Here is a 13,424-nt window from a genome sequence, read left to right on the forward strand (position 1 = left end):
TATAATGGAATAAAAAGAGATTCTATTATGTGTTTTTTACAAATGTAATTTTTAATTAACTTTCTACATCAACTTACATACCATTAATTTTTATTTTTTTAGATGCAAATATATTATACAAAGTACATGGGGTACTCTAACCCATATAAAACCAAGCTCCTTAAAAAAGGACATAACATCTACCTTAATTGAACTATACATTTTCTTGGGTCAGTGCACCTACCAGAAAACAAATAAAACTTACATACCATTAATTTATTATAATTAGGAACTATATTATCAATAATGGAATGTTATGTAATATAATGATTTATTTATAAGCAAGTTTTATTGGTAAATTGTATCCCAACTGAGCACAAGATTTGGGAAAATTTAGGAAGAGAAAGAGTTCCAATATGATAGTTTTTGCTTTCCACTCCTAATTATGTGACTTACAATTCAATTTCTTTATGCAAATGAGTCATGCATCCGCATCAAAATAAGTTTTATGTTCCAAACTAGGTTGATCCCATAACTCTTAAAAATCCTCTTTGCATGCTCTATATTATTGAAAAAGAAGAAATCAGATTGATTGAATTTAAAATTTAAAATATATAATCATTGATTTCAAAATTTAAATGTATATATATATATATATATATATATATATATATATATATATATATATATATATATATATATATATATAATTATTGATTTCATTACATTATAATAATAGCTGAATTCAAGTTAAATCATGAATTTAGATTTCTTTTCATCCAATGTTTGATTCAATTTGGAAAACAATTCTTTTATTTGCTTATTGGTGTGTAATTATTGTTAAATGGGTAAAAATTAATTAATAAAAAAAACAAATAACAAAAAAAATGATGAATTGTATTAAAGAAGAATTTAATTTGAATGCACTCACGGTATAAAGATATTTTACACTATCATCCAGCCAATATTACAAATTGTCGAGTTTGATAAGTTTATTAAATTTTAAAATAACTACTTTAAAATCATATTTGAGATTATTTCTAATTGATTGAGAATATAAAAAAAAATTGCATTTACAATACATGGAAATTTATGGATTTTTTTTTAATTTTCCCTTATGTAAAAGACATTTTATTAATTAATTACATTAATATGTTGAAGTAAGGATACTCATCAATTGATCTAATATAATGTAAAATGAAATAGTTGATGCAGAAAATATATAAGGAACAAAAAAAAAAACAAATCAAAAATTGAAATTGAAAAAACTTTTTTTTTTCATTGGATTAAATCAGATTTCGATTCCCAAGTTAAAAATGGATCAACTCCAAAACACTTTTAATTATATATGTTGTGTATTCGAGATAATTCAATACCTAGAACTTTAACTCATGCATTACACAATACGTAACATTGTAATTTCTATAATATTTGATTAAGTGTTTTAATTAGATTGTAAGAGTAATTAAATTTAATTTAAGTGTCTCTAATTAATTAATTAATTAATTATGATATGATGGGTTGTTATATTTATGTCTAGGTTATGTATATGTCATGTTCTATATATGTTTTGATGAATTTAAAAATCTTTAGACCTAAGTGGATGGGCCTTTAGTCATGAGAAAAGGGTGGGTGAATTTAGTGAAGTGTGGGGTGTACATAGAAGAAAGTGAGAGAGCCATAAACTACTAAGAGACCATTTGTAAATTTTGAACCAAAACACAAATCCTCTCATTTCACTCTCTTTTTCCTCTCCAAGACAACCCACCATTAGAGAGTGTGAGACCTTGAATTTCCTTGACTCAATGAACCTTGTAATGGTGTTCTTTTCGAGTTTTGAGGCTAGTTCAATGGTAAGGAACTCTCCTTATTCCCCTTTCATTTTTGTTTTTCATTTTTCCCCCATGAGTACTTTTGGAAGTTCATAAAAAGATTTCATTTTCATGATTTTGATGTGGTTTCTGTTGTTTTTCTGAGTTTAGGTGGTATGGATGGTGTGGAGCTGTTGTGAGAGTAGGAGAAAGCTTCCATCTTGGACTCAAAGTTCCTTTCTTTCCTTCTTCTTCTTTACAAAGTCATCTTTTGTGTTTGAATAGGTAAGGGAAGCTTCATCCATTTTTTATGCTTAGGTTGTTATGGATTGGTTTCAATATTGCTGGAAAATGAATCATGTTGCTTGAAAATGGAAGTTTGAGCATTTGAGGTTTTGAGTTTTGAAATTTAGATTTTTTATTACTTGATGAATATTGGTGAAAAGTTCCTATTTGTGAAGAGTTTTGTTGTTGTTTATGTATTAGAATTGATAGAAAATGGTTTGGGTTTGTTTTGGGATGATTTGGAAGCCATGAGAGGCATTTCTACAGAATTTTGAAATGTAGCAGAATTTGCATCCAATACCAGTTTGGAGTCCACTAATTAGTCTCGCAACCAATGATCAGTCTCTTGTCCAATGACCAATTTGGCATTCAATGATTAGTTTTGCGTTCAATGACTAGTTAGGTGTCCAATGACCAGTTTTGAGTTCAATGATCATTTTTTAGTCCAAAAAATTAGTTCTTGATGTGGATATGATTTATGTTTGTTTTCCTTGTGTAAATTATTTTTTTGAGATTTTAATAAATTTACGATGATATGAGATGTGGTTGACATGATGTTGTTTTATGATTAAAGTTGACTTTACGTTGAAATCATGAGATTCACATTCATGAGTTTTTGGTGAGTTGTTGCAAGAATTCAAGGTGTTAGAATGTCTTGCTAGGTCTATTAAACTATAGGTAGGTTCATGATTGTGATGAGCATATGAATGATGAATCTATGATGTTATAACCTCTTATGGTGTTGAGATTGGTAAATGAATTTGTGATAACATATGATTGTTGTAGATGATAATTTTGTTTTGAGAACCATTCATATGTATGAAAAAGGAGTTAATTATATCCTTTGGGAAGATCTTTTATTGTTGTTAGAAAATGGTATACTTGGAAAGGTAAGTTTCATGCTAGAACTCTGCCTCACTAAAGCGACCTGGAGGTCTCGCCTAGTGGGGTATCTTCCTAATTACCCTCCTTATGTTTTGACTTCGAATGACATGTCGAGGTATTGAGAACTACTTCTCAAGAGGATTAGTGACTCTTTTAGTACATATAGGATGAATTATTGTTGATGGTGAAACTTAAATCCTTGAGACAAACCATGAGTGAGATGGCGGGTACGGAGGTGCATATCTTAAGCCTTAAGGAATCCATGTTTAGTTGTTGTTGTGAGTAGGTACGTAAGTTGGGGGTGCTAAGAAGGCCCTTAACCTAGTGTTAGAGGTTTTCGGTGGTGGTTAACGATGAAAAGGCCTATAAAATGAATGGGTGGGTGAACTCCTATATAGGTTAAGGTCTTTTCAAGAATTTTCAAGGTAAACCACTACCCACGCTCATCCATTTTTTATAAAATCAAACTTCCTCCATAGGGTTAATTCGAGTCTCCTAAAATGGTCAAACCATAGAGTATGATGTTAGTAACGATTGGCAAGTGTACCAATTTGCTCAAGTAGTAATTAAAACGGTAAGTCCATGTATCGTGTCCACAAGAAATTTGTTATACTTAGATGACGCATATTCAGTTTGTAAACAATTTTAGTTGTAGTGAAATAAAATGAAAGAACTCATTCATGTTTCAAATTCTTGAATTAAGTTTTCTAAACTTAAAAACATATGACAAGACAAATGCAGAATTGTACAACTGAACAAATACCAAGATGAAAATGTCGAGGAGTATTCTACTAAATTTCTCTTAATGTAACTAAATAAGTTTTTCTCTATTTAATATTGCTCTAATGTTTTTTACACCGTTGAATTGCTCTAACCGTAATTCCTCACATGAAAGAGTCTAGTCCTCCTAGTTTCGTTCTTGATTCCTCAACAAACTCATTCTAAACGAGTTGCATTACGCAAAAGATGCAATATTTACTAGATTACTACACATCATTCCTAGAAATGCAGGCCTCTAGCTACTCTACCAAGTTCTAAGGACTAAAAGGATTTTCCAATACTCAAAGCCTAACAAAACATATAAATGAGTGATCAAGCCACAAATATGAAAAATAAACACAGATAGAAGCAGAGAACACTAGCAATAATATTAAATAGATAGTTAGAGTTTTTACATCAAGAGTGCTCAGTAAAAAAAACTCCCCAACAATGCAGTGTTTAGCCCTCCATTAGCAAGGAGGGCTCAATACAAGGATGAGAATGATGCAGGAATGGAAAGAAAAATGTCTCCTTTCAGCCTTGGTGCCTTGTCCCTTTCTTTCCATGCTGCTTCACGCTTCATTTCCCCTCATCTCTTAGTCTTTAAAGACTTTTAGGTTTTTCAGCTTACGAAGGCGCGCTCAGTGAGCGTTAGTAGTTGGGCGCTAAGCGGGCTTAGACGCGTTAAGCGCGAGAAGAGACAAAATCTTCGCTAGACGGGTTGGCTGTGCGCTAAGCGTGCTGCTCTCTGACTTAACATTCTCTAGGGTTTCATACTCGCTTAGCGAGCTGACTCCCTTGCTAAGCAGATAAGTCTCGCTTAGCCAATCTAGCTCGTTGAGCGAGCCCTTCAGCAGCATTTCAAAATCTTTTCTTCTTTAGCCTAAAAATCCAAATAAGTTCAACATTAGTCATCCAAATGGAGTTTCCACTATATAAATTCACACAAGAATAAATTATTTACAAATCTCACAAAAGAAACCATAAATTAGAGGTACATTGCTACCTTTTATCCTATTTTTAATCATTTAGTACTCATGAATAGCAATTAACATGTGACTATGTTAAGGGATGTGTATTTGGGTTAATCGCTCAAAAAGTGAAATCTCCATAGAGTTAAGTTTGTCTTTGGTGTCGATGATTGATGGACTGGTGATGATGATGTTTGATGGATAAGTCATGGTGTATGATGATTGAATCTTGATATGATGAATTGATGATTGTTATGATATTCTTTGTTATGTGGATTCTAAACCTTATGTTTTATGTATGATTCCTTCATGTTATGTTTTATATGTGATAATAGTAGGTCATGCTTAAACGATTTAAGTTTATCCAGTTTTTAAGTATGTTTGTTTTTGGTAAGTTTATCCTTACATGAGATACGTGGTTGTGACTGTGATGATCTCAAATTTCATGTTCATCGAAGCAGATGATTAGGAGGTGGATCCTTTCTTTGGAGGCACCATGGATGGGCATGCTTGGACGTGAAGATGTAGTCCTTCATGTGTTGTTCTTCGTTAGGTTTATGTATAATGTTGACTGACTCGGAGTTTATTTAATTTATCCTTATAGTATGATTTATGTTTATATGTATGTTTTGAGAAGATTTGGATTACTACGGTGTTATATTTGTGTGTGTTTTAATCTTTGGTCTTTGAAACATGAAAAGTTACAAGTATTTTCATAATTAAATTAATTAAAGAGTTCTAAATGAATTAAAATAAATTTTTCTATTGAAATTATTACTAGTTTCATGTAACGACCATGAATCATTACACAACATACATTCTTATATTAATATAATGAAAATTCTTAAATAAATAAATATTATTAGGCTTAAGTATACTTTTGGTCCCTAAAATATTTACGGATTTTGCATTTAGTCTTTTTTGAATTTCTTTTATCTTGTATTTTGTCGAAGTTATTACATTGGCTCTATTAAGTGGTTCCTAAAATATTAATGATTTTTTCTTTTGGTCCTTAAAATTTTTTTATCACAACCACCAGACATGTTTTAACCGAGCCAATATGGCATTGTGGACCAAGAATACAAAAATAGGTAGCAAAAGTAAAAAAAAATTTATTAATGACTAAATACAAAATTCATAAATTTTTCAGGGACCAAAAATATATTTAAATAGTATTTTTAATTTATAAAATTTATTATAATTAAAATTCATAATAAATAATAAACATATATGAACATATAAAATATATTTTAGATTAATTACAATCAACAATTTAAATTGTGTATGGTTATTTTAATTATTAACAAATTTAACGTAACTAACAAAATCAACTAACTATTTTAATATATGTGAATCAGTTAAAAGAATTTTATATTTGGAGATGGAGGTAGTATTTGTTAAACTTAATTAGAAATAATCACAAAACTTGGTGAGTTCCACTTATTTAATTTCATAATTTTTAATAAATTTTTATTGAAAAAATTTTGTCGCTTTGTTTAGCATGTTGTAATATGATCTACTTGGATTATGTGGCACGAAATTGCATTTCAAGATGCTTCTTCTTCCTTCAATAGTTCTTTTGACTTGGTAAGGATCAAATCATGGACATGGTTTTACGATCAAAATAGGTAGTTCAATTCTCTCTTTTTATATTGGTTTATTGATCCTATAGCTTGTCTATTTTATATACTTTTGATATGTTTTTGTAAGACTTTTGTACTCAGCTTAGAATGTACTCTAGCTATTTGTTAAGAAAAGTTTTGGTTATAAAAAAAACTAATTAATAGTAATGAGTCAGAGAATGTATTACAGAGCATATTCCTGAGTCCTAAACCTCATCTTCATGACATTCATGTAATTAACACAAATTCTATGTATTAAATTAATTATTGAATAATTATTAATTTATATTAAATAATTAATTAAATCTTTGGAGAAAATTCAATTTATACTGAAATAGTAATCTATCAATTATATATTTATTAATTGTTTAAATACAATTTATAAACAACTACAAAGAAGTTTTAATACACGCCCTAAAAAGTAAGTGATTCAACATTTAATCATTATAATAAACCAAATTAAAAAACCATATGCAAAATATAACAGATTAGATCAGTAATCGAATGTGCTAAAAAAATAATTGACCAATATAATGTGGTATAATTGACAAATAATTATGTTTCCTAATGTATGTGATTAAGAGTTTGATCTCCATGTATGTATATATGAAATATTATTTGTTGGGAAATGTTAATCCCTTCAATAAATCTTAGTTATGTCAAATAAACATGCTTTTAAGATGCAAAAGCATTTATAAATGGTGTGTTGTTGAGTAAACTCAGGTATTCTCACCCATTGTAAAATTCAAATTTGAATGCTTGTGAGATACAATTTTGATCCTTACCAACTATAGCAACTTAGTGACATAATATTCAATAGGGGTTAATGGTGTTTTTATTGCTCAAAGATTTTCAAATTTTAGTTTTTGTCTCTAAGTTTTAAAACTATTAGTTTTTATATAAGTACTTTTGAAAATATCCAAAGTACTTTTGTAAACTATTAGTTTTTTTTGGAAGGAATAAAAAATTGTGTATTTCAAAAAGTATAGGTACTATTTAATTAATATTAATACAATTATTAATTATTATACATTCACTTACTTATACTAATTCAATATAATATTAATTGTTATCTATCATTAATGAGAAAGAAATAACAATTAATTTGTATTTTATCCTCTTAAATGGATAGATAAAAGAAAATAATGATAATATTAATTTGAATATCAAGTTGAAAATCTTATATTCACTAACATGTAGTTGATTCAAATGAAACTAGACTCAGATATTTTAAGTAAAATATTAGATTTAACTTTTGTAAATAAAAAAACATGATTAAGATAAGAGGTTCAGGATCACTCTAAGTTATACGAAAGATATTAATCATCTAGTAAATACTCCACACAAATATTATGATGATTCAAAAATGCCACACTTCTTTTATCTTCCACATATTACAAATCATTTAAAAAATATTTTATTATAAAATCCCTCAAATTATTCAATGTTTATGAATTTGATTACCAATTTGTTAAGGTACAATGACTCAGACAATGGACCCAATTTGGTAATGAGATTATCTGACAAATGTATTTAGCAAGTTAGCAACACTTTCCCATATTCAATCTAGTTACATTTTTTTATATATTTAAACAACACATCATCAAGATTGAAAAAGGTACATCAATTTATCATTCTCAGAGATTCTTTCTTGCTCTTTTCTTGTTGTTTTCTGTTTACTGTCATGGCTAGAAAGAAGGTCAACATTAGATACATAAGCAATCCCGCCAAGAGGAAGGCAACGTTTAAGAAAAGAAAAAATGGTTCAAGGATTCTTTCTCTTTAATTCATTTTAACTATACTTTATTAGCCTTTTAGCATACATTTTATCTTTTCATAAAATTTCAAATTCTAACCATTTCTCACTTTCTCATTTCTCCTTATGGACTGCTATGTTTTTCTGCAGGTTTGTTCAAAAAGGTTTCTGAAATCTGCACCCTTTGTGCAATTGAAGCATATGCTATCATTTATTCTCCAGATGAACCTGCAAAGCCTGAGGTATGGCCATCTGACCAGGGAGTCCGAAGTGTGATTTTCTGCTTTAGGGAAGTCTCTGAACTGGAACAAAGCAAGAAAACGTTGTGCCAAGAGAACTTATTGTTGAGGAATAATTTAAGCAAAGCCCAGGAGCAGCCCAAGAAACTGAAAAATGAAAATAGAAAAAAAGAGATGTCCCTTCTCATGTGTCAATACTTCATAGTTGGGAAAAACCTTGAGAATGCCAACACCATTGATCTAAATGATAACACATTCTTGACTGATAAAAAAATTGGAGAAAATGAGAATGAAATTCGAGATGCGCCAAGCCCAGGAGATGACACCAGCTATTGAGAATGGAGGAGAAACCATGAGTCAAGGAGAGCAAGCACTTGTGAAGTATCAAGTCCAAGGACCTAAGACCAATGGGGATGCCATGCCAAATTAGAATTGGTCTATGAACAACATCGATGGTGGTGGGGATGGGATGTAACATTGAAAGATGTTAATGTTAAAAGTGGTTGTCTGAACAAATACATCCCTTGAAAAAATGATGCTCTTCTTGGCAAGGTTTCAAAGGTCTCGTTTGTTTGAGCTGTTCAATGTTTTGCTGTCATGTTTTTTGTCTTTAAATTACTGTGTCCATGCTTAGACACAGGAATAATACCAAATAAAATAGAAACTTTGTCGGTATATTTCATGGATTCAACTATCTATGGATCAATTATGTAGAACCTTGATTGCTCACAATTCTAATTACGCAAAATCTTAGTACGTAGGATACATTATCATACTTTGAAAGAATTAACGTATGTGTATCTAAATATTTGGAAAGAAGACATTGATATATATTTAATTAGTTATTCCAGTAAGAAAGTTCTCCCTACATAAATTAGGTGGTTTAAGACGCATTTTTTGTTCAAAACAATTTGAATTGTACTAGTTATTTTATGTCTATTGTTTAAATTGTTTTAAATATCTATTCCATACTCATCATGCGGGCTACACTTGCTCTAGATCTAAATACTGCTATTAGGAAATTTTGAGATTGTCTTATTGTTAATCTTATGGTATTTGGAATGTTATGCACATGTCCATCCATTGGCCGCACGCATCAAATGATTAACCTTACATGGTTGATGTCTGGTTGGTTTTAAGTACTGCATGTGAAGTCTACATTTTTTCTAGGACCATGTTGGGGTTGGGCGAAGCATCTTTTTCAATTTTGTACGTTTCGTGGTGACAAATCCTTTAGCTATCAGGTTAAATTGTACATTTTTTGGTGGAAGGGCATATATTGCATAACTGTAATGGTTGCCTGAGGCTTTTAGACTTTCATGATGGCATAGAAGATTTACAGTATGTCTTGTATCCTTATGTATGCATTGATTAGGTGTATATATATATACATCAAGATCCATGACTTTTTCTATTTCTTTTCTTTGGTGGGGATATACATATTTAGAGAGGGTTTTTCATGGATCTTTAGCTGGGGTTTCCTTTATGTACTGTTATACTTCTTGTTCCTTTTTAATGAAATTTATTTGCCAAAAAAAAAAAAGATTATCCTTACCTTACCCAACTATTAGTCGAGGATAAAACACTGGGATAAAAAGAATAGCTGCCCTCTTTCTATTAGTTAAGAATGCATCGTTTCATCAATGCATGCATTAAAAGAACTTTTGCAAATTGAAAAATAGAATCAATGTGGCTTGATACATACCTGCTCTGTTACAATTCTGCAAATTGAAAGAAACACATTGCAAGAAAAAAAAAACAAGAATAAGAATGAATCGCTTACAACTCAAAATTTGAAACAATTTCAATTTCAAAATGAACAGGAGTTTACATTAAAAACAATTATACACACAATGCATTGGCGTCCAGCAATCACATTGGTTTATTTATAAAATATTAACGGGCTTATTTAATCATTATATATCATTCATCATGTGGAAAAATGCAGGTAGATTTTTCAGGTTTGATATTTGAGTACATAAACATATAAGATAAACTTTCAATTTTGTATATATAGGTACTAAGCGTCAACGTTATAACACTAGAAAAGTAATGAATATCCATACATGCATATCATCTCAAGCACCAAGGCTCATTTAATCCATCACAAAGACAAAAGTACAATTGTCGAGATACATGCACCACATAGTTAAACAATACATATATTAATCAAAAGTCAAGCAACTGGGACACAACATCCTAACTTGAAGCTCCAAACTGGCTAAATTGCACGTACATGTGCAGCAGGACCGGTACGTATCTCCACCATCTTCTCGTATAAAATCACATACGCATACATACAATATATAAAAGAAGAGGAGTGAGGTGATTTATTCTCAAATTACATATTCACAAAAGATTAATAGGAATAAGCAAAAATGAAATATGCCGACTTAAGTCAAGTTCTATATTTTGTCAAAGTTTATCCAATTGCTCCCACCACATCTATGGATCCATACCCCACAGATGAACATCATCCACATCCACAGGTAAGTGATTAATTGGAAGTCCATATACCTCTCCACCCCACGATACCAAATTGTCACTATCAATCTCAAGACTAACGAGCCATCTTTCAGCTCGTGCATGGCTATAATAGCTATAGAGGTATATGTTCTACACCAACCTTGGTTATACTGAGCAGATTTTGAGGTGCTCTAGTGAGTAACTCAACCATTAGGATACTCGCGTACTCACCCATAGAATGTTAGCCATGCACAACACTAGGTTTCTCTAAATGGTTATTCCTTTACGGGCAGATGTGTCTCTACCTAGTAAAAACTCAATTCATAAAATAGTAATTTAGTTCAAAAGGTTTTAAAATTTTCTTAAAATGCACGAACAAAAATTAGTTTTTCGACTATCATCATATACAAAAATAAAATTCTCTTGAGGCTAGAAAAATACATAAACGAAATTTAGTTTTAAGACTTTATTATCATATGAAAAAACAATTTTCTCAAGGTTTAAAATAACATGACCGAATAGCATAGGTAATTAGACTAACCAGAATTTTTTGTTTTGTTTTAGAAATTTACAATTATTGAAATAGTTGTAACCTCAAGCTAGTATATTAATTAAATCAGGACTTTGGTAGTGAAAGCACGAGATATATTCATCTGTAAACCAAGGTCTTTATAGTACTCTATATAACTCACGTTCATAATATTTCTTAAGGTGGGACTCTCACACACGGAAAAGACTAGTAATACAATAATAGTTAGAGATAAAAAAAAAAGCCTTTAATCTATAATAATAATAATAATAATAATAATAATAATAATAATAATAAACAAAATATTTCCAAATCACGTTTTTAGCCATTCAAAGTGTTTTAAATCGAACCTAATAATAATAATGAGAGCAACTTCTTTTTGACAAATTTTTAAGATTCTACAAGATCATGTACGGTAGTTGTAACCGTGAAATGGTATAAAACTCCTGAAACAATTCAAACTCACTGAACCAATGGCTGGGAAGGAAAATGACGAGGAAGGTTAACTTTTATATATCTATATCTATATATGTGCGTGTGTTTTTATTTGTTTTAAGGCAGATTGAATATTATTATTAATTTGGGCACGAATTGTAGCCCAATTATGAAAGAGAAGTACATCAAGAGGAAGCTAACTTCCTCAAACAAATTAAAGGACTGTTTCACAAAAAAGCAAAAGATATACCCCCTAGATAGTGTATATATATATATACAGCCTTCTGCCAACGAGAAAACATGACAAAATAAAGAGGAGAAAGGCGCCCACTCCTTCTAGGACTCCTCACCTAAGTCCACAGGTAAAAAGACATGATTATTTTAAAGAAACATTTCCCTTTCTCCATGCATCATGCAATCCGTTGGGATCGTGTAGGAGATCAATATCACAGAAAATATTACTGCACAAAGTAATTAAATATAATAATAGCTCACAACATTATTAATTAACAACAGCCAAACCAACCAAAACCCACACAAAAGAGTAAAATATCATTCAGTCACAGATAAATCCAAGTACGGGTTGGAGGGCCAAACCCATTCCTATCATCTTTTGTGGAGCAACTAGTATAAAAGAGAATAACATCCCACTCCCCCCTATACCTTTCACATGCAGCCAAAAGATGAGGGAGTGCCTGAGTTTGTGTTGAAATTTCTTGAGTTGATGGGTGTACAAAGTGATTCTTGCTTGAGTAGTACTGTAGAGATGATTAACCTAAGTGTCAGTGATAAGGGATGGCATCTTGCTCTGATAAGAAAATAGGGAGAGTGAAAAGCTTACGGTTTAGAGGAGAAATAAGGGGCGTTTCAATGCAAATAGAAACTGAGAAATGAATCTTATAGAAAATAGGGGTGTTACAATGCAAATTTGAATTGTAATAAAATAAAAAGATGAATAATTTCTCATTTTTATTCTACACATAGTAAATTTAAGTTAGCTGCGATTAGAAAGGTTTTATTTACATTGAAAAATAGAATGATGACTTACTCATTGTGTTTTGATAGTTCATTCTATCGAAAACAAATAAGGCAAAGAATGTAATCCACCGAAAAAAAAGAAGAAGCAAAGAACAAATATTTGCAATTACAATGTATCTAGTACCGTATATTTATAAAAGGATTTAATTTTTGCATATTGATGAGTTGGGTTAAATCCACAATGACTACTAGATTTTAGTTCTTTTTCAAATTAGTAAAATTAATAAATATAAAAGGTGGGTTTGAGTAAGAACTGAAATTGTTGGAAAAAAAAATTAAATAACAAAAAAAAAAAGAAATAAAATTAACAAACAAAGTACTTTAATCCAATAGATAATTCTAAATAAGAACTTAACAACCAAATATGCAGATAAAATGAATAACAAGGAACCTAAATTTTTTATGTATGACCACCGAAAATTGAACCATTTTCACCACCATGACAAACCGCAAAAGCAAGATCAATATGAACCACCAACATGATTGTTTGAAGCACAGAAGCAAAACCATTATCAGGTTAAACAATTGTTACCTATTTTGTAACAAACAATCACTACTATATTTGTTAGGTAATTTGTTATATAAAAAGAAGGATATATAATTTAATATGTGCGTTGGGGTGCAGGCGTATATGTGTGTATGCGTACAT

The 13,424-nt window shown here is 30.3% G+C and overlaps 1 protein-coding gene across 1 annotated transcript; it reads left to right on the forward strand.

Moving 5' to 3' along the window:
* Positions 1–7,996: 7,996 nt before the first annotated feature.
* Positions 7,997–8,643, forward strand: LOC102665092 (agamous-like MADS-box protein AGL80). The gene is made up of 2 exons (XM_006603055.1): positions 7,997–8,075; positions 8,219–8,643. Exons 1-2 carry the CDS (start codon positions 7,997–7,999, stop codon positions 8,641–8,643), a joined length of 504 nt encoding a protein of 167 aa, XP_006603118.1.
* Positions 8,644–13,424: the final 4,781 nt, after the last annotated feature.

This window comes from Glycine max, chromosome 18 (assembly GCF_000004515.6).
Source record: "Glycine max cultivar Williams 82 chromosome 18, Glycine_max_v4.0, whole genome shotgun sequence".
NCBI classification, from domain to species: Eukaryota; Viridiplantae; Streptophyta; class Magnoliopsida; order Fabales; family Fabaceae; genus Glycine; species Glycine max.